General features: G+C 44.4%; 1 protein-coding gene across 7 annotated transcripts in view; it reads left to right on the top strand.

Moving 5' to 3' along the window:
* LOC137372378 (LIM and calponin homology domains-containing protein 1-like) overlaps nucleotides 1-27,119 on the top strand; it is a 503,856-nt gene that overhangs the window by 468,289 nt on the left and 8,448 nt on the right. For 6 of the 7 annotated variants that reach the window (XM_068036287.1, XM_068036300.1, XM_068036294.1 and 3 more), the window contains 6 exons: nucleotides 2,437-2,616; nucleotides 4,297-4,510; nucleotides 6,202-6,367; nucleotides 19,741-19,848; nucleotides 20,126-20,234; nucleotides 24,929-25,031. In XM_068036287.1, coding sequence (XP_067892388.1) covers nucleotides 2,437-2,616; nucleotides 4,297-4,510; nucleotides 6,202-6,367; nucleotides 19,741-19,848; nucleotides 20,126-20,234; nucleotides 24,929-25,031 — 880 coding nt within the window. Of the gene's footprint in view, nucleotides 1-2,436; nucleotides 2,623-4,296; nucleotides 4,511-6,201; nucleotides 6,368-19,740; nucleotides 19,849-20,125; nucleotides 20,235-24,928; nucleotides 25,032-27,119 lie in introns of all 7 variants that reach the window. The other variant, XM_068036271.1, reaches the window with a different exon arrangement.

Raw genomic sequence — 27,119 nt, 5'->3', positions numbered from 1 at the left:
AAGTTAGGCGAGCTGTCCAACAGACTAGTAAAGCAACAGCCTAACATAGTCATACTCAACAAATCATACCTTAGAGCCAATGTCCCAGACACCTCTATCAACATCCCTGGGGGTATGTCCTGTACCACCGACAGGACAGACCCACCAGAGGTGGCGGCACAGTGGTTAACAGTTGGGAGGGTGTTGCCTTGGGAGTCTTCAACATTGACTCTGGATCCCATGAAGTCTCATGGTATAAGGTCAAACATGGAAACAAAGAAATCTCCTGCTGATTACCACCTACCGCCCTCCCTCAGCTGATCAATCAGTATTCCTCCATGTTGAACACCACTTGGAAGAAGCACAGAGGGTAGCAAGGGCATAGAATGGACTCTGGGTGGGGGACTTCAATGCCCATCACCAAAAGTAGCACCACTACTGACCGAGCTGGCTGAGTCCTAAAGGACATAGCTGTTAGAATAGGTCTATGGCAGGTGGTGAGGAAACCAACAAGAGAGAAAAACCTGCTTGACCGCCCTCACCAATCTACCTGTCGTAGATTCATCTGTCCATGAAAGTATTGGCAGGAGTGACCACCGCACAGTCCTTGCAGAGATGAAGTCCCGCCTCCACATTGAGGGTACCATCCATTGTGTTGTTTGGTGCTACCACTGTGCTAAATGGGATAGATTCAGAACAGATCTAGCAGCACAAAACTGGGCATCTGTGAGGCGCCGTGGGCCATTAGTAGCAACAGAATTGTATTCAACAAAATCTGTAACCTCAGGGTCAGGCATACCCCTTACTCTACAATTACCGTCAAGCCAGGGATCAACCCTGGTTCAATTCAATGCAGGGGAGCATGCCAGGAGCAGCACCAGGCATACCTAAAAATGAGGTGCCAACATGGTAAAGCTACAACACAGGACTACATGCATGCTAAGCAGCAGAAGCAGTATGCAATAAAAAGAGCTAAGCAATCGCACAACCATTGAATCAGTTCAAAGCTCTGCAGTCCTGCCATGTCCAGTTGTAAATGGTGGTGGATAATTAAACAACTAACAGGAGGAGGAGGCTCCACAAACATCCTGATCCTCAATGATGGGAGAGCCCAGCACATCAGTGCAAAGGACAAGGCTGATGCATTTGCATCCATCTTCAGCCAGAAGTACCAAGTGGATGATCCATCTCGGCCTCCTCCTGAGGCCTCCAGCATCACAGCCAATACGATTCACTTCACGTGATATCATGAAAGGCTGAAGGTACTGGATACTGCAAAGGCTGTGTGCCCTGACAATATCCTGGCAGTAATACTGAAGACTTGTGCTCCAGCCAAACTGTTCCAGTACAGCTACAACACTGGTATCTAACCGACTATGTGGAAAATTGCCCAGGTATGTCCTGTTTACAAAAAGCAGGACAATTCCAATCTGGTCAATACCGCCCCATTAGTCTACTCTCGATCATCAGCAAAGTGATGGAAGGTGTCGTCGACAGTGCTATCAAGTAGCACTTAAACAATAATAATTTGCTTCCCGATGCTCAGTTTAGGTTCTGCCAGGGCCACTCAGCTCCTGACCTCATTAGAGCTTTGGTCCAAGCATGGACGAAAGAATTGAATTCAAGAGGTGAGGTGAGAGTGACTTCCCTTGACTTCAAAGCAGCATTTGACCGAGTGTGGCATCAGGGCACCCTAGCAAAATTGAAGTCAATGGGAATTGGGGGGAAAACCCTCCACTGGTTGGAGTCATACCAAGCACAAAGGAAGATGGCTGTGGTTATTGGAGGACAAACATCTAAACCTCAGGACATCACTGCAGGAGTTCCTCAGGGTAGTGAACTAGGCCCAACCATCTTCATTGCTTCATTGATAACCTTCTTTCCATGATAAGATCAAACGTAGGAATGTTCGCTCATGATTGCGCAGTGTTCAGCACCATTCGCTACTCCTCAGATACTGAAGCAGTCTGTGTCCACATGCAACAAGACCTGGACAACATTCAGGCTTGGGCTGATACGTAGCAAGTAACATTCACACCACACAAGTTTCAGGCAATGACCATCTACAACAAAAGAGAATCCAACCATCTTCCCTTGACATTCAACAACATTACCATCACTGAATCCCCCACCATCAACATCCTGGGGGTTACCATTGACCAGAAACTTAATTGGACCAGCCATATAAATACTGTGACTATAAGAGCAGGTCAGAGGCTGGGACTTTTGCGATGAGTAACTCACCTCCTGACTCCCCAAAGCCTGTCCACCATCTACAAGGCACATGTTAGGTGTGTAATGGAATACTCTCCACTTGAAGCTTTGAATTACTTGTCTGAACTGACCTTTTCCATACAGCCCTTTGAAAGCTATTTGAATTATTGTGAAAAGGTTCAAATCTTTAGTAAAAAATATGAGCAACTGTGATTCACTTGTCTCCAACTTTACTTTCTCCAGGAGCGTAAAATCATTCAGGAAACGGTGACTCCACTGACTCCACGATCACCAGCATTGTCCGTCCAACTTCCCCCTGAGTGGCTCTCTCTTTCAAAAACTGAGGAAAGCAGGAATTCTGAGCCCACTGAGGGATCCTCCATTGGCTTGGAGAACAAGCAGGTCAACTCGCAGAAACAAATGGTAAGTGTTGCTTAGAGTCTTTTGAAATATTTAGATTCTGTAATATAACTCTAATAATCCTTATAGTGTTACTGTTATCAGGAATACCTCACTCTCTATTAGGTTCCACCCTTATAATGTTGTTTTGGTATTTATGTATTGTTTGTTAACATTTGATAAAATATTATTTCCTTAATCTAAAAGACAAATTGCTAAAACTTTTAACTTGGGAAGAAGGTACATTTTATATCCTGTCATGTTTCTCAAACACATGACAGTTCCAAGAATGTCTTTATACTGCCATGTTGTCAAATGAGATCATCCACCAGGGAATAGATTTCGTCTGATTGCCACTTCTAGCAAACTCATAAATATATTCATCATTTTATTATTTTATTTCCAAGTTCACGATGACACAAAACTAGGTGGGAATGTGTCTTGTGAGGAAGATGCAATGTGGCTTCAAGGGGATTTGAACAGACTTAGTGAGTGGGCAAGAACGGGCAGATGTAATATAATGTGGAAAAATGTGAGTTTATCCACTTTGGTAGGAGGAATAGATGTGCAGAGTATTTCTCAAATGGTAAGAAATTAGAAAGTGCAGATGTACAAAGGGACCTGGGTGTCCTTGTCAATAAGTCACTGAAAGCTAACATGCAATTAAGCAAGCAATTAAGAAGGCTAATGGTATGTTAGCCTTTATCATAAGAGGATTTGAGTACAGGAGTAGTGCAGTCTTGCTTCAATTGTATAGAACCTCGGTTAGACTGCACCTGGAGTACTGTGTGCAGTTTTGGTCCCCTTACTTTAGGAAGGATATTATTGCCATAGAGGGAGTGCAATGAAGGTTCACCAGACTTGTTCCCGGGATGGCAGGACTGTCCTATGAAGAGAGATTGGGGAAACTGGGCCTGTATTTTCTAGAGTTTTGAAGAATGAGAGGTGATCTCATTGATAACCTACAAAATACTGAAAGGGATAGACAGGGTCGATGCAGCTAAGATGTTTCCCCTGGTTGGGGAGTCTGGAACAAGAGGACACAATTTCAAAATAAGGGGGAAACAACTGAGGACCGAGATAAGGAGAAATTTCTTTACTCAGAGGGTTATGAATCTTTGGAATTCTCTACCCCATTGAGTATGTTTAAAGCAGAAATTGACATATTTCCAAATACCAATGACTTAAAGGGATATGGGGATAGTGTGGGAAAAAGGCTTTGAAGTGGATGATCAGCCATGATCGTATTGAATGGTGGAGCAGGCTCGATGGGCTGAATGGCCTACTTCTGCTCCTATGTTCCCATGTTACTAGAGAGAGAAAACTCTGGAAATCATCTAACTATGTTTACCATGTCAGTAATATATAGCAAACAGAGAAAATGTCCCCTTGAGCTTCTCAACAAAAGGAAAGCAATTGTGACATTGGTGGTGTTACATGGTGATGTTATCCTCTGCTCCCGCCTTCCCCAGTCTCTGTATGTGCTTTAAACCTGTTATATCTCCAGTTCTGATGAAAGGTCATTGACCTGAAATGTTAACTCTGTTTCTCTCTACACAAATGCTGCCAGAATTGCTAAGTATTTTCAGCATTTTCTGTTTTTATTTCAGGTTTTCTGCATCCACCGTATTTTGCTTTTGTATTCGATAAATATTGTATATTGTTTTGATCTATAAACTCAATTGTTCCTTTAACTGCTAACAGATGGTGGAAACAGAGAGTTGGCAGGCAGAAGACAAGGGACGAATGCAGGCAGAAGAGGAGTGTCAGCGACAGAAGGAAGAGCAACAAAAGTTGACGTGGGAGCAAATAGAGACACTGGGCCTTAAAAAAGATGAGAATGGACAGCAGGAAAACTGGGATGAAACTGAGAGGAACAAATTGGAGGAATGGCACTCGCAGGAGACAAAACAACTGGGTAAGGCTGCCTCTTCTCTCTGCTGCCTCTGTTCCTTCTTCATGTCATGCTGCAGCCCAAGAACACAGGACCAGATGTAGGTTATTTAGCCCCTCGAGCCTCTTCTGCCATTTAATGAGAGGCTGCATTTGCTGACAATGCAACCACTAGGTGGCGCAGTACTGGCACATGCGCATATGCAGCCTCATCGACTGAAACGTCACTGTCTGCATTACCTCAGGCAGCTGCCAGTAATAAAGATTGCGCTGCTCAATTTGTCACAAAAAATAAATTAAACCCAAACCCCCTCAATGGCAGCGATCACTGCCTCCATCCACCCGCAATAGTACCCCACTCCCTCCTGCCATCGAGCTTCTCTTTGCTGCTCCCTCCTGTGCCCATCTGCTTGCCGTTCCCTTCCTTCAGCCATTCGTTCCCACCCTGAATGCTTTCTCCCTTCAGCCACTCGCTCCCAACCTTGCTGCCTTGGCTGATCGGTCCCCGCTTTTCCCAACTTTGCCCCCGCCAACAGCCACTCGCTCCAGGCCTAGCCACTTCCCACCTCAGCCACTTGCTCCTGCGTTGCTCCATCACCCCTCCGCCGTCTGCTCCCCGCCTTGCCGCTTCAGTGGCTCATTCCCCACCACAGCCCCAACCCCTGCCACTTCTTTGGGTGGCATAGCAGGGAGCGATTGGCCGAGGGGGGAAGCGGCGAGGGCGGGAGTGAGTGGCTGAGGGAAGGCAGCAGTGAGACGGAGAGCGAGCGGTCATGGAGGGGAAGTGGCGAGGCAGGATGAAGCAGCGAGTAGTCGGGAGTGGGAAATTGAAAGCGGCAATTGAAGCGGGGATGGCAGGACGGAGCGGGGTATTGTTCGGGGGAATGGAGCCAGCGATCACAGCTATTGAGGGGTGAGGACGTCATTGCACGATGACATCAGTGCACACATGCACGCATTCATACTGGCAAGCTGGCAAATGTTTGCGTGCACTGATGACGTCCACATTTGCTCTGCACATACTGTGTTGTCAGGAGCCACTCTGTTAAAACGATTATGGCTGATTTGCAACCTAACTCCATATACCCACCTTTGCCCCATATCCCTTAATACCTTTGGTTAACAAAAATTCATTAATCTCCAGTTTTAAAGAGGGACAGCAACTCTAGCACCCTTGACCGAGAACAAGTTTTCAGGTCAGAGCCCTTTCGAATTTATGCCACTTCTTTCTGAGGCCCAGCACCACTCTCTTCTGGCTGAACACAGTATAACGTACTTCCACTAACTCTGCAGCAGCAAATGAAATTCAAAAGTACCTCTTCTGAAAGTTGCATGGCGATCTCTTTAAATAGCGCTACATATATTCAGCTCCGCGTGTTTAAGAGAGGGTGTTAACAGGACCTGCGAGGTCCAAAATGGTAGATCAGGTGTCTAATCTGCGTTAGATTCTGATTGACGTCATAATCTGCCTAATCTGCGTGTTTCCAGTGCACATACGAGTGCCCGCCCCTTCCCCCTATGGGCCACAGTGGAAGTTGTCGGGTTTGGATCCCCGCCTTTTTTTCGTTTCCCAGCTCCCATAATTCCGAAACCAACAGTTTCATTTAATTGAGTTGAAATCATTTTGTAGCTTCAGAAATGAATGACAATGTTCTGTTGTCAATTAATTCATGGGATTCTCATGTATTAAAAACACACACTTTATGTTGATTTCAGCTGCAGGATCCCCAGTAATTGCAGGCAGATCTTGGAATACACAGGAACTTCCTTCATTCCTTGAAGTTCAGAGAAAGCAACAATGGGGGGTTCAGGATGTACTGAAGACTGGGTCTTTGGACAGAAGCTGGGCTCATCAGTCCAATATGATGGAGAGAAAGAAGTGGTTAGTAGTCAAATAATTGTTCTGCCAGATTTCTCCTGAACTACATTTTATATTTGACCTTGTGCACTTTATACCACATTAGTCTAGCAATAAATCTTAAGGTATAAAGGTGTGAAGCTTTGAATTTCCATTGTATATTGAACACTACTCTGTCCCTTAATGATGCCAGAGAAATGTACTGATGCCTCAGGCACAGAAGCTGCAGTTGTGACAGAGTTTAGGCAAATTGAAGTGAAAAAAAATAATTTCAGGTTAGCTATCAGGTATGCCTAAAGAATCTATCCTTGACCACCTCTTCCTTGTCTATTCTTGGTGCCATTATTCAGAGGCATTGGGTCATTTTTCACATATTTACTGATAACACCCAACTTGACCTTTGTACCACTGTTCTTGAATCCTCAGCCATCACTGGCTTGTCTGCTATCAACTCTGGATGAGCAAGGAATTCTTTCAACTAGCTTTTACAAAATTCTGCCACCAACATGTTAACCTGCACTAAGTCCTGCTGATATCTATGCGCTCAACAATCTTCATCAGCTCCCTGTCCACTTGTATATCAATTTCAAAATACTTTTCCTTATCTACAAATCCCTGTATGGCTTTGCTGTTTACTACTTGTGGAACAGGCTAAAGGGACTGAATGGCCTACTTCTGTTGCTATATTTCCATGTAATTCTGCAACCTCATTCAGCCTGTTGCTTCTATGTGAATTCATTCTTCCAATCCCGATCTCAATTGCATCTCTTTCTCTCCACTTCATTTTACGCTGCTATACCTTCAGATATTTTTAGTACCAAACTCTGGTCCTCTATCCCTTTGCCCTCCATCTTGCTACCTCTCAATCCCTGTCAAAGGGTTTTCTCAAAACATATCTCTTTGATCTCACTTTTGGTCACCACCCAATCCTTGAGCCTCTAATCTTCGTTTCAGTTTTCTTCACCACAGTGGAACATCTTGGCACATTTTATTTTGTAAAAGGTGCAGCTAAATTATAAGTGGTTGCTATTACAAGGTTTATACATATACGCTTAGATATATTGGCCCGGATTTCATGGTCAGTGGCGAAGTGATGTTACTTGCTGCTGACCATGAGAAAAGCTGCCCACAAAGATCTAGCGATCACTGTGGTGTAGATTTCCCATTTCTCAATGCCAGTTTGAACCTGGCATCAATTCATGGGAATCTCCAGGCATTCGGCAGCAGTGATGACATCAAGCAGGGTAAGCAGCCAATAACATTGAAGTAATCTCACAAACAGCAAACCAGGAAGTAAAATGTACTGACATCCTTCATTGTTATATATTATAACACCATCTGTAAAGTACAAGGAACTAATTATCTATGAACTAATTGTTATGTGTAAGTGCTCTGAGTGGGGGGGGGGGGGATGGGAGGCCACATTCACGTCTATACTGGAGAGTCATGTGATATGTAACAGAATACCAGCCTCAGGCAGTCCTGTGCCAGAGAGCATGGAAGCTGAATGATTAAAACAAAGAGCTCCAGCCTTTCCAAGTCTAAAGTGTGATTATTTCCAACATACGGGAACCAGAAACAACCAGGAGACGTAATATGATAGCAGCGAATGTCTGTGAGTAAACTAAAACATTTTAAATTAATTTAATGCTAAATTAGATTGGGAAAAAATGATCCAAATTGGTGCCAGAGGGAGATAAAGAAAACCTGTGTGAATTGTTGGAAAACCAGACCCGAAATGTTGGCTGGCACAGCAAGCTACAGCCCATAATGAATTGAGAAGCTGATGATGTCATAGAAGCAATTGAGAAGTTTAAACAAAAGTGCAGATTGACATTCAGTAGTTTCCTAAAAGGCACTAGTGAAGAGGAGAGAGTCAACTGTGGGCAGGAGATAAACGATTAAATTTATTTAACAGCTGGGAGCTAAGTGAAAAGGACAGCAGAAACCCAGACAAAATTTTTGAAAGATTCAGCACCCATCACCAGTCAAAATCAAATCATTGGATCTACCAATATGAATTTCGAGGCCTCAGACAGGAACGAGGCGAGCCTATTGACAAGTTTGTAACAGGGTTGAAAAATGCAGCCAGAAAATGTAAATTTAAAGACACAGATTAAAGGCTAATAGATCAGCTAATTTGGGGTTCTGCACATCCTGAAGTACAGAAAGCTCTAATTGGAAATGACAAGCTCATAATATCGCTTGCTGTAGACACTGCCAGAGCACATGAAGCCACGAGCAGACAGATGAAGACACTCACAACCCAAACAGCTAGCCTTCAGTTAAGCCAAGAGAAAGGCAGAAGGGTTGATGCAGTGAAACAACAACAAAAGAATGTACACCAAACAGAGAAGACGACATGCAGGAGCTGTGGACGACCACATGGATTCACAGACAGAAGGAAATGTCCTGCATATGAAGCAATCTACAGAGCTTGTGGAAAGACCAATCACTGGGAAAAAATGTGCAAAACAAGGGAAGAGAGTGGTAGACGCGTCACCAGAGCAGACTAACAGGGCAAATGAGTAGTGAAAGAAACAAAAACATCCATACCCTAGAAGATGACAATGTGTCTGAGAACACGATAGACTTTGGAACCATACAATTGTATGAAATGTCTGGATGTGACATTTCCCAGAGAAAGGAAATTCACACAACCATTCAGACAGGAAGAGGATGACAAATAAGCCCACAACAATAAATCTGAAGGTGAAGATTGATACTGGAACACAGAGCAACATCATCTTGCTCAGATTATACCAGAAAAGAGCTGCAGATTATCTCAGTAAACTACGAGGTGAAGGAAGTGACACTAAGGGTTGAAGATAGTACACCCATTGAAAAGCGCCCTCCAATCAGAAGCAAAGACCTGGTACGAAAGTACCCAGAGTCTTTTGATGAGTCGGCTGGATGTTTTGAAGACTTTGAGTATCACATCACTATTGACCCAGCGACAAAACTAGTGATTCATCCCCCAGGTAAAATACCAATAAAACTAAAAGGAAAGTTTGAAAGAGAGCTCTAAGAAATGGAAGAAAAGAAGGTGATCGCCAGAGTCACAGAGCCTACAGAATGGGTAAATTCTATCATAGTGAGAGAGAAGCCAAATGGGCGGCTAAGAATTTGCCTCGATCTCAAAGATCTTAACCAAGCAATAAAGGGGGATCACTACACTACTGCAACACTGGAAGAGATCACACCAGCCCTGGCAGGGACAAAAGTTTTCAGCAAGCTTGATGCCAGAAAAGGCTACTGGAATGTGAAGCTAGTTGCAGAATTTTCACTGTTGACAACATTCAACACACCCTTTGGATGGTACAAATTCCTGCACCTACCTTTTGGGCTTAAAAGTGAGCCAGGATGTGTTCCAGCAGATAGTAGACGAGATATACAGGGGATGCAAAGGAACAGTTGGCATAGCAGATGATACCCAGATATATGGTGTCGATGGAAAAGATCATGACAACCATCTACATGTAGCCATGGAGAGAACCAGGAAAGCTGGGATCAAGCTAAACGCAGTCAAATGTATTGTAAAAGTGACAAAATACCAGTTCTTTGGAATAGTGTACACACTTAATGGAGTCAAGCCAAGTCCTGAAAATATTTCAGCCATCTCAGGGATGGAAGCCCCAAGAGATAAGAGACAGTTGATAAGTTTCCTTGGCTTGATCCAATACATGAGCTCCTTCATACCGCATTATGTTGGAACACCCAGCAAACCTGCGGGGGTTGATGAAAGAAGATGTACAGTATCAGTGGTCAGAGTTACATGACAGGAATTTCAACAAACTCAAAAAGGTAGGATGCAAGGAGACAAGTCTATCATACTATGACAGAAAGAAACCTGTCACTCTGCAAGTTGATGCTTCCACAAAAGGTGTGGGAGCAGTCCTGGTACAAGAGGGAAAGCCAATAGCATTCCCATCCAAAGCTCTAACAACAGCTGAGACAAGATATGCCAACATAGAAAGAGAGCTTTTGGCAATTGTATATGGATATGAGAAGTTCCATACATATCTCTATGGGAGCAAGTTCATAGTGGAGAGTGATCATCGTCCACTGGAGCAGATCTACAAGAAAAATCCATGTAAACCACCATCAAGACTGCAGAGGTTACTCTTGAGGCTTCAGAGTTATGATTTCACTCTGAAATATAAGCCAAGAAGAGAAATGGTGCTGGCAGATGTCCTATCTCGGTTGTCGACACAGGAGAAGTACAAGATAGAAGATCTAGGTATAAAGATTCATCACCGAGTGAATGTAACACCACCGAAACTTAGTCAAATTAGAGATGAGACCAGCAAAGATGAGGAGTTACAGATGCTATCCCAGCAAGTGATCCACGGATGGGCTGATAAGATACAGCAAACACTGCCAGCAATATGGCAGATATGGCAGTACTGGGCTATCAGAGATGACATCTCACTAGAAGATGGTGTTCTGCTGGCCGGATCCAGAATAATCATACCCAGAACAATGCAGGAAGAACTTCACCAAAAGATACATGAAGGCCACATGGGAATGAAGAAGTGTAAGCTCAGAGCCAGATCAGCTGTGCACTGGATTGGCATATGCAAAGATATTGAAAATGTGGTGTCTGCATGCAATGTATATCAGAATTACAGAAACACACAGCAGAAAGCTGATGATAGCTACTGAAGTACCACCCAGACCATGGCATTCTGTCGGAGCCAATTGATCAAGAATGGTATCTCATAGTCGCAGTCTACTACTCAAAGTTCCCTTTTATCCAGAAGGTGAAAAACTTGAGAGCCACTCAGCTGTGTGAGTTCTGTTCACTGAGCAAAGGATTCCTGAAAGATTAATATGTGACAATGGCACCCAATTGACATCCAGAGAATTGAAGGAATTCACGGACCAGTATGGGTTTAACACCATCACCTCATCACCACCCTACCCACAGGGACACGAGTTTATAGAAAGATATGTCCAGACGGTCAAACAAACCCTTGTGAAATGCCAAGAGACGAAGGAAGACCCAAACCTGGCCTTATGGTCACTCTGATCCACAGCTCTCAAGGCTAACATGCCATCACCTGTAGAGCTGTGGAATGGAAGAAAACATAAGACTGCTCTGCCAAGCAAAATACATCCTTCAAGTGACCTGGAGGAAGTGAGACAACAACTCACTGAAGCACAGGTAAGAGGAGAGCAACACTTCAACAAATATGCTAAATCCCTACCCGAGCTGTTGAAAGGACAAACTGTACATGTACAGGATCCAATCATGACAACCTGGAGCCCAGCAAAAGTTGTTGGTGAAGCTGAGACCCCAAGGTCATACTTCAGTGAGACTGAAACCAGTAACCAAATGAGAAGGAACCGAATCCATATCCGACCAACAGCTGAGCTGGAAAAACAGAAAGGACTGTCAACAACACCAGAAACATCACTATCCAGGGAGACAACATTAACAACATCACCAGCAAGTGACACAACATCGCCTGTGCAGCATGCCAACTCACCACTGAGAGCAAGTAATGCCAAATCTACAAGATGGAGGCACAATATCTTACCACCTAAGAGATACCGTGAATATTTTTATAAAAGACTCTAAAATGGGGTTCAGAAAGTAAGTAGATAATCTTTAATTTAGAAAAAGTTTAGACATCACAGATTCACAGAATCACAGAATAATACAGTGCAGAAGAGGCCCTTCGGCCCATCGAGTCTGCACCGATGCATTAAAACACCTGACCTGTCTACCTAATCCCATTTGCCAGCACTTGGCCCATAGCCTTGAATGTTATGACGTGCCAAGTGCTCATCCAGGTACTTTTTAAAGGATGTGAGGCAACCTGCATCTACCACCCTCCCAGACAGGGCATTCCAGACTGTCACCACCCTCTGGGTAAAAATGTTCTTCCTCAAGTCCCCCTTAAACCTCCCGCCCCTCACCTAAAACTTGTGACCCCTCGTAACTGACCCTTCAACTAAGGGGAACAGCTGCTCCCTATCCCCCCTGTCCATGCCCCTCATAATCTTGTACACCTCGATCAGGTCACCCCTCAGTCTTCTCTGCTCCAGTGAAAACAACCCAAGCCTATCCAACCTCTCTTCATAGCTTAAATGTTCCATCCCAGGCAACATCCTGGTGAATCACCTCTGCACCCCCTCCAATGCAATCACATCCTTTCTATAATGTGGCGACCAGAATTGCACACAGTACTCCAGCTGTGGCCTTACCAAAGTTCTGTACAACTCCAACATGACCTCCCTGCTTTTGTAATCTATGCCTCGATTGATAAAGGCAAGTGTCCCATATGACTTTTTCACCACCCTATTAACCTGCCCTTCTGCCTTCAGAGATCTATGGACAAACACGCCAAGGTCCCTTTGTTCCTCGGAACTTCCCAGTGTCAGGCCATTCATTGAATACTTCCGTGTCACATTACTCCTTCCAAAGTGTATCACCTCACACTTTTCAGCGTTAAATTCCATCTGCCACTTTTCTGCCCATTTGACCATCCTGTCTATATCTTCCTGTAACCTAAGACACTCCACCTCACTGTTAACCACTCGGCCAATCTTTGTGTCATCCGCGAACTTACTGATCCTACCCCCCACATAGTCTTCTATGTCGTTTATATAAATGACAAACAATCGGGGACCCAGCACAGATCCCTGTGGTACGCCACTGGACACTGGCTTCCAGTCACTAAAACAGCCGTCTGTCATCACTCTCTGTCTCCTACAGCTAAGCCAATTTTGAATCCACCTTATCAAGTTACCTTGTATCCCATGTGCATTTGCTTTCTTGATAAGTCTCCCATGTGGGACCTTGTCAAAGGCTTTGCTGAAATCCATGTAAACTACATCAACTGCATTACCCTCATCTACACACCTGGCCACATGCCCAAAAAATTCTATCAAATTTGTTAGGCATGACCTCCCTCTGACAAAGCCATGCTGACTATTCCTAATCAAATTTTGCCTCTCTAAGTGGAGATAGATTCTCTCCTTCAGAATTTTTTCCAATAGTTTCCCTACCACTGACGTGAGACTCACTGGTCTGTAGTTCCTTGGCTTATCTCTACAACCTTTCTTAAATAGTGGGACGACATTAGTTGTTCTCCAGTCCTCTGGCACCTCCCCCGTGGCCAGAGAGGAATTAAAAATCAGGGTCAGAGCCCCTGCAATCTCCACCCTCGCCTCCCACAGCATCCTGGGACACAAATTATCCGGACCTGGAGATTTGTCCACTTTTAAGCCTTCCAAAACCTCCAATACCTTGTCATTCCCTATGACAATTTGCTCAAGAACTTCACAGTCTCTCTCTCTACGTTCCATATCTCCATCCTCATTCTCTTGGGTGAAGACAGATGTGAAGTATTCATTCAACACCCTACCAATGTCCTCTCGCTCCACCCACAAATTTCCCCCTTGGTCCCGAATGGGTCCTACTCTTTCCCTGGTTATCCTCTTCCCATTGATATACTTATAGAATATCTTGGGATTTTCCCTACTTTTACCAGCCAGAGCTTTCTCATATCCCCTCTTTGCTCTCCTAATTGCTTTCTTAAGCTCCATCCTACACTTTCTGTATTCCACTAATGCTTCCATTGATTTGCTCTCCTTGTATTTGCTAAAAGCCTCTCTTTTGCTTCTCATCTTACCCTGAATGTTTCTGGTCATCCATGGTTCTCTGGGCTTGTTGCTCCTACCTATTACCTTAGAGGGAACATGTTGGGCCTGTACCCTCCCCATTTCCTTTTTGAATGCCCCCCACTGCTCTTCTGTAGAATTCCTGACAAGTAACTCATTCCAGTCTACCTTGGCCAGGTCCTGCCTTATTTTACTAAAATTTGCTCTCCCCCCAATCCAAAACCTTTTTTTGCAACTTGTCTATTTCTTTCTCCATAACAAGCTTAAATTGTACCATGTTATGGTCGCTATCACAAAAATGCTCCCCCACCAACACATCAACCACCTGTCTGGCTTCATTCCCCAGAATTAGGTTCAGCACTGCACCCTCCCTTGTTGGATCCTCTACATATTTGGCTAAAAAGTTCTCCTGTATACATTTTAAGAAATCCACTCCATCTAAGCCCTTAACACGATGACTATTCCAATTAATGTTGGGAAAGTTGAAATCACCTAATATAATTACCCTATTATTTTTACACGCCTCTGCAAATTGCGCACATATTTGCTCCTCAATTTCCCGCTGACTATCTGGGGGTCTATAATAAACACCTAGCAATGTTTACCCATAAAGCTTCATTTGCTCCAAGATATCAACTCTCATTACTGCAGTAACTGACTCCTTAACGAATATTGCAATGCCCCCTCCTCTTTTACCCCTTCCTCTGTCTCGCCTGAAGATTCTATATCCTGGGATATTGAGCTGCCAATCCTGCCCCTCCCTCAACCATGTCTCCGTGATGGCTACTATATCACAATTCCACGTGTCAATCATTGCCCTTAACTCATCCGTTTTACCTGCAATACTCCTGGCATTAAAGTAGAGGCCTTCCATCCTGGTCTTTCTCCCTTGAAACTTACTTCCGCTGTATTCCCTCTGACTTGTTTGCTTTCCTGTGTCCCTATTCTGCTTGGAGTCTGCATCCCCTCCCCCTGCCAAATTGGTTTAAACTCCTCCCAACAGCACTAGCAAACCCACCAGCAAGGATGTTAGTCCCCCTCTGGTTCACATGTAGACCGTCCCACTTGTACAGTTCCCACCTTCCCCAGAAACAGTCCCAGTGGTCCAGAAATCTAAAACCCTCCCTCCTGCACCAACTCTTAAGCCACGCATTCATCTGTGCTATTCTCCTATTTCTATACCCACTAGCACGTGGCACTGGGAGTAATCCAGAGATTACAACCCGAGAGGTCCTGCTTTTTAGTATACTGCCTAACTCCCTGAATTCTTGATGCAAGACCTCATCCCTCTTTCTCCCTATGTCATTGGTACCAACATGTACCATGACCTCTGCCTCATCACCCTCCCCCTTCAGGATGCCCTGCAGCCGTTCAGTGACATCCCAGAACCTGGCACCAGGGAGGCAACACACCATCTTGGAGTCACATTGACGGCCACAGTAGCGCCTAAGTGTTCCCCTGACTATAGAATCCCCTATTACTATTGCTCTTCCTCTCTTTCCCCCTTCCTGTGCAGACAGGCTGCTTGCGGTGCCAGAAACTTGGCTCTGTCCGCACTTCCTGGAGGAACCAGCCTCATCAGCCTCCAAAATTGAATACCGATTTGCAAGCGGGACCCCAGGGGACTCCTGAACTACCTGCCTGTTTCTCTTGGACTGCCTGGTGGTCACCCATTCCCTTCCTTCCTCAAGTCCCTTCAGCTGCGGTGTGACCACCTCTCTATACGTGCTATCCACAATGCTCTCAGACTCACGGATGCTCCACAGTGTTTCCAGTCGCCGTTCCAGCTCTGCAACCCGAGCTTCCAGGAGCTGCAGCTGGACACACTTCCTATACACATGCTGGTCCCAGGGACTGGAAATGTTCCTGGATTCCCACACGCAGCAAGAGGAGCAAACCACGGCTTCAAGCTCTCCTGCCATGACTAAACCCTTTAAATTTAAAACTATAGAAGATTATAATTTAAAAAAACAACTAAGTCTTGCGAAAACAATGACTTACAATTCAATCCACTATGAAAAATACCCACCAGGACTTACTCACCAGTCAGCTGTGTTCTTTGGAAGCTCTCGGCTCCCCTCACTCTGAGGACAGGTAGGAAATGAAAGGAGCTCCTCGCTCCCTCCTCACCGAACTTCCTCAGTTACCAAACTTCCACTATAGCACTCTAATGCAACCCAAGTCAGCACTCTAGTGCAAACAAAGTCAGCACTGTAAGATGGCCGACTTTTATATTATATATATTATACATATTATACATATGATTCACTTTTAATTAACTTTTACAGAGAGCAAAATAAATGATTATGACATAGACATGGGATTAAAGCAGAAGCTGAAATATCATAAACTTTAAAAAATATTACTTAAAAATGTGAATTATTATATTATCATGGAAAAATTTGACATTCCATACATATAAAATTAGTTTTCCAGGGCCAGAAAGGTTTTCTAGCAGTAATTATGAACTTAGTATACCATTAAAAACCAGTGACACCTCATTCAGTAAGTTGTAACATTTTCAAGGGTTTTTACAGTGAGTCTAATAGTGTAAAAGGGCAGGTTCTCATTAGTTCAGTGATTTCTATTTACTGTCGTTGCAGTCTGGGGGGACTTCAACATTCCACCCTATGGAGAAGTGCCGAATCACTGACAGCAACTTCTAAATTTCTGCATTTAATTGTGCATGTGCAGATTCCAGAACTTGTCAGTTTTTGAGGAGTGGTGTCAGCTATGACTCGGTTGGTAGCACTCTTACCTCTAAGTCACAAGGTTCCAGATTCAAGTCCCATTCCAGGACTTCCAAAAATCAAAGCTGATACTCTAGCGCAGTCCTGAGGGAGTGCTGTACTGTTGGAGGTTCCATCTTTCAGACGAGATGTTAAACTGAGGCCCTGTCTGCCCTCTGAAGTGGAGATAAAAGATCCCATGGTACTATTCTGACAAAGAGCAGGGGAGTTATCCCTGGTGTTATGGCCAGGTGGTAAGGGGTGTGGGTGGTTCCCACTGTCCAACTCCCAACTGACTGCAGCAAGTGTTTTTGTTACTCGGGTTTTTACCCCCTTGTGTTTTATTTGCCAAATAAATAGACAGTGGCAGGTTTACTTGTAGGTTTAAAACTGAAGATTAACTATTTATTGAGCAATATTCATTCTCAAAATTGTCCTAACTGCACCTACACACGCATTCACTCGAGCACACACACACACACACACACACACACACACACACAAAAGATAGATAGGAAAAGGGGTAAGTGGTTTGAAGGGATCACAGTAAACCTGTTGAATCTTTCCGGAAGTCAATTTCTCTTTTAAAGTTGCAGGCCTGGGTTGTTTGTTGATTTCTCTGGTAGCTGAGACTTCTAACTGGAGATGGGGGATCACTTTCAGTTCTCTGCTGCACAAGTTGAAATGTAGAATCCACAGCGGGGCATCTTCTTTGGCTTTTGCTGGAATTCTCAGCTCTCTACTGGATAGGCTTTTGGGGATGTTGTCCTGATTCTCTCTCTCTCGCTCCAGAGAGCTATTTTTTAAGGTCAAAAATCTCTCACATCTTGCCTCTGTTGGGAGAAGCAGATTGTTACCGACAATGGCCCAGGATCTGGCTACTTCACATCTTGTTTTTTTCAGAGGAACCTATTAAATTCAATGTCCTTACCACACAGTAAAACAGTTTGAATATACAGGGCCTGGTCATCTAACCTTCTATGGCCATTTTTTTTGCAGTACATTGTCCACTTTTTAAAATGAAAAGTAAATTTTTATAACTGTTGAGTTTGGGTTCTGTGTTTTCAACTGATGCAGTTCACATGAGCATGACACTAGTGTCCAGGCCAATAATTTCCTTCAGTCATCATCACAAAAAACAGATTATTTGCTCATTACCAGTTTGCTTTTTATGGGAGCTTGCTGTGCACAAATGGAAAATTTTGGGCAAATAGGCTGCTGTGTTTCTTACATTACGACAGTGACTACACTTTCATTGGCTGTAAAGTGCTTTCAGATGTCCGGTGGTCGTGAAAAGCACAATGTAAAAGCAAGTCTTTTTCTTTCTTTCGTTACAGTGAACATTGACAGTTTTGCCATCATTATTACCACAAAATCTGGGCCAATGTATACTAAGTTTATCATATACATTTTTATTTTAGAGTCATTTTTATTCGCAGCACAGAAGGAGGCTATTTGGTCCATCTTGCGGAGCAATCCAGTCAGTCCCACACTCCCTGTAGCCCTGCAAGTTTATTTCCTTCAAGTGCCCGTCCAATTTCCTTTTGAAATCATTGACTGTGTCTGCTTCCACCACCCTCATAGGCAGCGAGATCCAGGTCATTACCACTCACTGCATAAAAAAACTTCTTCCTCACATTCCCCCTGCATCTCTTGCCCAAAACCTTCAAACTGTGTCCCCTAGTGCTTGTACCATCAGTTAATAGGAACATTTTCTCCTTGTCTAACTTATCTAAGCCTGTCATAATCTTGTACACCTTGATCAAATCTCCCCTCAATCTCCTTTGCTCCAGGAAGTCCAACCTCAGCCTTTTCAACCTAACCTTGTAACTAAAATCCCCCATCCACGGAATCATTCTGATAAATCTCCTCTGCACCTTCTCAAGGTCCCTCACATCTTTCCTAAAGTGTGGTGACCAAAACTGGATGCAGTACTCCAGTTGGGGCCTAACCAGAGCTTTTCAGAGCTATTTCATCCCTGGTTCATGGAGAGCCAATGCTGTCTGGTAACCTTTGCTACAGTTATTCATGCCAATTTAGTACACACTGCAAAACCCTTTCCACTGAACAGTAGCTAAAGGCTTTAAAATTTTGCAAAGTACAATTTTTAAGTTTGAACAGGCATTTATTTAGTTGTTTGAATGTCTGTGGATATTTTTGTAGGGGGCAATACATCCTTTGATGTTCTGAAGATATATTGTTTAGAAGAGAGTTTTGGAGACGTACTCAAATAGTTTTGCCCCTACAACTTTGTAAGTGCATGGTGTACTGAAACCTTTAAAATAAGTTATTCAGATTTGTTAGGGCTCCTCAATAATAGTGAAATGATATAACTACTCTCTTCCTGGCTTGTTTTATTTAATGTCAATGGCAGTCTTATAAAAAGGGGTCCATTGTCTCATTGTCTTGATATCTGTATCTTTTCCATTTTGGAGATTGGTGGCCAGCGTATTTCATAAATGCTCAGGTTGACAAGGGAAAGTTGAATGGTGGGTTCTCCTCAAATCCTCCATGGTTCTCAGGTACCATTTACTTTATACTAAAGTTGTGGCCTGTGTGTGCCACACATTTTTTTTGTAACTTTGTTGCATTTGACCAACTTTTGCAAGTTACCTCCATCATGCTGAACCTTCACTCAGTGGAAGATAGGAATCTCTTTCTCAACAACATGCTGTCAACATTCACCTAACTTAGCCTACCAGTTAAAGTGGTTTCCAGATGTGGCCACTACTGTGCATTAACAGCTCCAAAGGGGAGGTACAGGTCAGGGTTAGAGGTTGTTCTCGGATCAATCTATCAAGGCTGGGACTGCCATTAGATTGGAGGTACAAGTCATAAACAAGCCCTCCAGACACTGCCAAGTAAATGTGATAGATAGGGTAGTATAGGTAGATATATGGACATCTGAAGAATTTTACTTAATGTGATCTGTTACCAGTTTCTCCAAATATTCAGTCAACTGAATCTCATATAAATGGAAGTACACAAAGAAAATGCCATTGTCAATATTTTTGAATCTTTATGTTCTCTTCCTAGGTCTGGATCTCATGAAAACTTACAGTCAGTCCAATCTCAGCCTCTCCCACATTCATCGCCTCCTCTCCCACACTCATCTCCTCCTGTTCAGCTCCAGTCACCCAGCAGGTGGGCATCACAGAATGGATCAGTGGCACATTCAAACAGTCTCTGCTAAATTGTAGTGTGTCTCTACAGCCCAGTTCTACAACCTGAAATATATAGATAAGCATAAAGGAATGCTGTCACTGGTTTAATCCTGATTCAGAACATTGAGGTGCAGATATATATCTCAGCATTTTCTTTCTAGAAAATGGTCAGCATTAAAACCAACAAAGATATTTATCATGGTTCATTCTTTGAAGGAACATGCTTTGATCATTGTTTTTCTACCTTGTTTTTGTAGGTCAGTCAGTGGGAAGAAGTTGTGCTCAACTTGTGGGCTCCCTCTTGGAAAAGGTGCAGCCATGATCATTGAAACACTCAGTCTGTATTTCCATATTCAGTGTTTCACGGTGAGACCATCTGACTGTCCTAGTTCAAGAAACTGTTCTAATGGTCACTTGGATTGTAGTCTGTGTTGATGATGATCGGAAATGTTCATGAATGGGAGGTCAGGGCAATATATTTGTGTGTGAAAATATTATTTGTAGAAATTATTGCAGAATTAATAATAACAAAAAGAGAGACAAGATAATTTGGCCCATCAAGCCTGCTCCTTTATTTTTATTCGTTCAGAGGATGTGGGCATCGCTGGCATGGCCAACATTTATTGCCCATCCCTGTCCTTGAGAAGGTGGTGGTGAACTGCCAACTTGAACCGCTGCAGTGCATGTGGCATAGCTACACCCACAGTGCTGTTAGGGTGGGAGTTCCAAAATTGTGACCTGGTGACAGTGAAGGAAAGGCGATATAGGTCCAAGTCAAGATGATGTGTGACTTGGAGAAGAACTAGCAGTTGGTGGTATTCCCATGCATCTTCTGCCCTTATCCTTCAAGGTGGTAGAAATGGTGGGTTTGGAAGGTGCTGTCGAAGGAGCCTTGGCAAGTTGCTGCAGTGCATCTTGTAGATGGTACACACTGCTGCCACTGTGTGCCTCTGGCGTGCTCCTGTAGCCACAGTATTTATATGGCTGGTCCAGTTAAGTTTCTGGTCAATGGTAACCGCCAGGATGTTGATAGTGGGAGATTCAGCATTAGCAATGCCATTAAATGTCAAGGAGAGATAGTTGGATTCTCTCTTCTTGGAGATGGTCATTGCTTTGGTAGTGTGACTGTTACCTACCATTTATCAGCCCAAGCCTGAAAGTTGTCCAGGTCTTCCTGCATGCGGGCATGGACTGCTTCAGTGTCTGAGGAGTTGCGAATAGTATTGAACACTGCAATCATCAGTGAATATCCCCACTTCTGACATTATGATGGATAGAAGGTCATTGATGAAGCAGCTGAAGATGGTTGGGCCAAGGACACTTCCCTGCGGAACTACAGCGGCAATGTCCTGGGGCTCAGATGATAGGCCTCCTACAACCACAACCATGTTCCTTTGTTCTAGGTATGACTCCGACCAGTGGAGAATTTTTTCCCTGATTCCCAATTACTTCAATTTTGATCGGGTTCCTTGATGCCCCACTCAGTCAAATGCTGCCTTGATGCCAAGGGCAGTCACACTCATCTCAGCTTTGGAATTCAGCTCTTTAGTCCATGTTTGGACCAAGGTAATGAGGTTTGGAGTTGAGTGACCCTGGCAAACCCCAAACTGAACATCGGTGAGCAGGTTATTGTTGTGTAAGTGCCGCTTGACATCACTGTTGACAACTCCTTCCATCACTTTGCTAATGATCGAGAGTAGACTGTTGGGGTATTAATTGGCTGGATTGGATTTGTCCTTTTTGTGTACATGATATACTTGGGCAATTTTCTACATTGTAGGGCAGATGCCAGTGTTGTAGTTGAACTGGAACAGTTTGGCTAGGGGCACAGCTAGTTCTGGAGCATAAGTATTCATTACTACAACCAAGATGTTGTCAGGACCTATAGCCTTTGCTATATCCAGTGCCTTCAGCCATTCATTGATAACACGTGGAGTGAATTGAATTGGCTGAAGACTGGCAACTATGATTAGGAGGAGGCCGAGATGGATCATCCACTCAGCACTTCTGGCTGAAGATTGTTGCAAATGCTTCAGCCATGTCTTTTGCACTGACATGCTGGGCTCCCCCATCATTGAGGATCGGGAATAAAACAGAAAGTGCTGGAAATACTCAGCAGGTCAGGCAGCACCTGTGGAGAGAGAAGCAGAGTTAACTTTTCAGGTCTGTGACCTTTTATCAGACCTTTCTGATGAAAGGTCACAGACCTGAAATGTTAACTTTGCTTCTGTCTCCACAGGTGCTGCCTGACCTGCTGAGTATTTTCAGCACATTCTGTTTTTATTTCAGATTTTCAGGATCTGCAGTATTTTGCTTTTATTGAGGATCGGGATATTTGTGAACTTCCTCCTCTAGTTAGTCGTTTAATTTTCCACCGCCATTCACGATTGGATGAGGTAGAGTTTTGATCCGATCCATTCACTGTGGGAGTGCTTAGCTCTCTCTATAGCATACTGTTTCCAGTGTCTAGCATGCACATAGTCCTGTGCTGTAGCTTCACGAGAATGGCGCCTCATTTTTAGATATGAATAGTGGTGCCCTGGGAAAGCTCTCCTACACTCCTCATTCAACCAGGCTTGGTTCCCTGGCTTGATGGTAATGATAGAGTGGGGGATATGACGGACCATGAGGTTACAGATTGTGGGTGAATACAATTCTGATGCTGCTAATGGCCCACAGTAAGTCATGGACGTCCAGTTTTGAGCTACCAGATCTGTTCTGAATCATTTAGCATGGTGGTAGATATGTCATTCAGGCTTTGACCAGTAGTAGTGCTCCTGAGTCACTCTTGGTGATGGACGTTGTACCCTTGGTGGGGGACTTTCTGTGCCCTTTCTACCCTCAGTTCTTCCTCCAAGTGGTGTTCAAATGGAGGAGTACTGATTGATCATCTGAGGGAGGACAGTAGGTGGTAATTAACAGGAGGTTTCCTTGCCCATGTTTGGGCTGATGCCACGAGATGTCATGCAGTCTGGAATCAATGTTGAGGACTGCAAGGGATGGTGCTGGAGAAGGTATGGTTCAGTGAGCATGACTATGTCAGGTTGTTGCTTGACTGGACTGTGGCACAAGTCCCCAGATGTTAGTGAAGAGGATTCTGCAGGGTCGACTGGGCTGGGGGTGCCTTTGTCATTTCTGGTGCCTAGGTCAATGCTGGGTGGTCTGTCTAGTTTTATTCTTCATCAACTTCTCTGTCGTGGTACCATTAACATCAAGCCAGCGAACCAACCCTGATTTAATGAGGAATGTAGGAGAGCATTCCCAGAGCACCCATTATTCACACCTAGATACCCAGATTCTCTCACCGTGACGTTATCAGCTCGCACTTTCACAACTTGCCATGCAAAAATATTTTAAAACCTGAATGCGCAAGGGAAAATTTAACTAATGGCAGACACTGTTAGATGCCCTGCTGTGCAAAATCTGGCCCATTGCATACAAGGTTAGGTTGGAAAAGCTGTGTTTGTTCTCCTTGGAACAAAGGAGATTGAGGGGAGATTTAATAGAAGTGTACAAGATTATGACAGGCTTAGATAAGTTAGACAAGGAAAAACTGTTCCCGTTAACTAATGGTACAAGGACTAGGGGACACAGGTTGAAGGTTTCGGGCAAGAGTTGCAGAAGGAATGTGAGGAAGCACGTTTTTATGCATCAGGTGGCCATGTCCTGGAACTCACTACCCACAAGGGTGGTGGAAGCGGAAACAATAAATGACTTCAAGAGGAAATTGGATGGGCAGTTGAAGGAAATAGACTTGCAGAGCTACAGGGATTGAGCAAGTGAGTGGGACTGACTGATTAGTTCCGTCGAGAGCCAGTGTGGACTCAATGGGCCAAATGGTCTACTTGTGTGCCATAAATGACTCCATGGCCGGGATATTATGCTGATGACAGGGGTCTCGACGTGTGGAAAAAGAACCCCACACCACCTCTTCTCCAGAAGGCCTGCCGAATCTGGTGCCAAGCAAGGACCCCAGTGCCGAAAGTCCCGCCCTCAGACAGCTGCTGGCCAATCGGAGGCTGGCAGCTTTTCCACTGCGGAGGCGGTGGCTGCTGCCGGTGGAGCAACTCACCTGAGGCCCAGGAACGGTGCTGGATCCAGGCCACATGTAGATCAGGGCGGGAGGGCTCTTGCGGCATGGGGGTCGCGGGGGAGGTGGGGTGTAGGGGGTCGCCAGCAAGGGCAGGGGAGTAGCTTTTAGCAGGCGCTCCCCTTCGCAATGCTGGGTCCCTCATTCAGGCGCTCAGTGCCTTTTAACAAGGGACTCCTACCCCCAGAGCAGAAGCTGCCCACACGGTTTTTCGTGCCTGACTTCCCGTGAGGTGACAGGGCCGCCCACCAGACGGCTAATTGTGGCAGGATGAGGCCCCTAATTGGGGATTAATTGACCAGTTAAGGGCCTCAATTGGCGGCAGGGTGGTAAAGCTATTCATAGACCTTCATACCCTGAACTAAATTTTGGTGGAGGCGGGAGAGTGGCAGATTTTCCCCCCGCCATCATCCCACCTGATTTTTATGTGCTCCTCACCCCCAAACCTGCCGCAGGGGAGAGCAAAACATTCCTCCTATTATTTTATGCAAAGCACTCTATAATTCCATAAATTACATAATAATATGACAGAAGATATCTTGTTTCTTTGTATTTTTAATACTTGATATTGATTGCCCATTTATTCATGTTAATATTGTTATCTTGTACTATTTTAAAGGTGAGCTTCATTATCACTAGCATCTATACCAAGTGCTCTGATGCATCACTAAAATCTTTTCCATGGTAAAGACATGTAGAAAATGTATCAATTAAACAAAATAATAGAAACAGAAAAGATGAATCATCAATGCATGTATGCTCCTGAGTTGGTTCAGAGCCACACCCAAGATATGAGGCCATAAGCACATGTATCAACCTTAAGAAAAATCAGGATAAGAGACCACATAAACTTCTGTGATCATTTACTGATCATTTCATATTCTGTAGTGAATCCAGATACATTGGCAAGACATTATTATAATTTTTTTGTAGGATTGCAATGGCTGATCAACTTTTTGTCATATTACAGTGTGGTATCTGTCAAGGACAACTTGGAGATACAACCACTGGGACAGACGTCCGGATCCGCAATGGGCTTCTCAATTGTAATGATTGCTACATCAGGTCCCGAAGTGAGTTACATTTGAGCGCTGTGCTTCTTGTAAAGTAGTCCCATGTTTCGTGCTGAAAACTTTCAAAGTTATTATAATCTGAAGAATTACAATTAAAAGTGCTGCAAGGCCTAAAGTTAAAAATCTTTGGTAAACATTTGATTGCTATTACTAAAGATTATACACTAATCATATATTTTCCTGTGAATAGCATCAACTGATATTTATATAGTGCCTTTAATGTAATAACATGTCCCAAGGCACATCACAGGAGAATTATGAAACAAAATATGACACTGATCCACATAAGGAAATATTAGGGCAGATGTCCAAATGCTTGGTCAAAGAGGCAGGTTATAAGGAGTGCCTTAAAGGGGGAAAGTGAGGTGGAGAGGTGTAGGGAGGGTATTCCAGAGCTTGGGGCCTAGGCAACTGAAGGTGCGGCCACCAATGGTGGAGCGAATAAAATCAGGGCTGCTCAGGAGGCCAGAATTAGAGGAGTGCAAATATCTCGGAGGTTTGTGGGACTGGAGGTGTTTACAGAGATAGGGAGGGGTGAGGCCATGGAGGAACTTGAAAACAAGGATGAGAATTTTAAAATCAAGATGTTGCTCGACCAGGAGCCAACATAGGTCAGCTGATAGATGAACAGGACTTGGTGCGAGTTAAGATATGGGTAGCAGAGTTTTGAATGACCTCAAGTTAGAGAATAGAATATGGGAGACCAGCTAAGAGTGCGATGAAATAGTGAAGTATAGAGGTAACAAAAACATGAATGAGGATTTCAGCAGTGGCTGAGCTGAGACCAGGGTGAAGTCAGGCGGTGATACAGAGGTGGAAATAGGCGGCCTTGGTGATGGCAAGAATGTGAGGTTGAAAACTCATCTCGGGGTCAAGTGTGACACCAAGATTTAATCTCAGAAAGTTGCCAGGGAGACGGATGAAATTTGTAGCTAGGGAACGGAGTTTGGAGTGGGCACCGAAAACAATGGCTTCAGTCTTCTCAATAAGCAGTGTAATAATTTAGCAACACTGGAGGAGTTGAGAGAGGTGGTGGTGAGGTAGAGCTGGGTATCATCAATGTACATGTGAAAGCTAACCGAGGATTTCCCCCACTGTGGTTGACAGGGCCCTCAACCGTGTCCGGCCCATTCCCCGCACCTCTACCCTCACCCCTTCCCCTCCCTCCCAGAACCGTGACAGGGTTCCCCTTGACCTCACTTTTCACCCCACCAGCCTCCATATCCAAAGGATCATCCTCCGCCATTTCCGCCACCTCCAGCGTGATCCCACCACCAGTCGCATCTTCCCCTCCCTTCCCCTGTCAGCATTCCGAAGGGATCGTTCCCTCCGCGACACCCTGGTCCACTCCTCCATTACCCCCACCACCTCGTCCCCGTCCCATGGCACCTTCCCCTGTAATCGCAGGAGGTGGAATACCTGCCCATTTACTTCCTCTCTCCTCACTATCCCAGGCCCCAAACACTCCTTTCAGGTGAAGCAGCGATTTACTTGTACTTCTTTCAATGTAGTATACTGTATTCGCTGCTCACAGTGTGGTCTCCTCTACATTGGGGAGACCAAGCGCAGACTGGGTGACCGCTTTGCGGAACATCTCCACTCAGTCCGCAAGCAGGACCCTGAGCTTCCGGTTGCTTGCCATTTCAACACTCCCCCCTGCTCTCATGCTCACATCTCTGTCCTGGGATTGCTGCAGTGTTCCAGTGAACATCAACGCAAGCTTGAGGAACAGCATCTCATCTACCGATTAAGCACGCTATAGCCTGCCGGACTGACCATTGAGTTCAATAATTTCAGAGCATGACAGCCCCCCATTTTACTTTCATTTTTAGTTATTTTTTTCTTCCTTTTTTTTTTTGCATTTTTTTTGTTTCATCTGAGTTTGTTCAGTTTGCTTACCCACTGTTTTTTTTCAGGTTTGCACTTGCTGCTGTTCAATATTCAGTGTATTAACAGCTAATCTGTACTAATGCTTTGTCTTTCAACACACCATTAACATATTGTTTGCCTTTGCTCCGTGACCTTTTGGTCAGCTATGTGGCCTGGTCCAATCTAGACAATCTAGACCGGGATTTAGATGTTTCAGAA

Source organism: Heterodontus francisci, chromosome 1 (assembly GCF_036365525.1).
Source record: "Heterodontus francisci isolate sHetFra1 chromosome 1, sHetFra1.hap1, whole genome shotgun sequence".
NCBI lineage: Eukaryota > Metazoa > Chordata > Chondrichthyes > Heterodontiformes > Heterodontidae > Heterodontus > Heterodontus francisci.
Note: the sequence above shows the minus strand (reverse complement) of the source record. Positions and strands in the feature narration are given on the sequence as shown.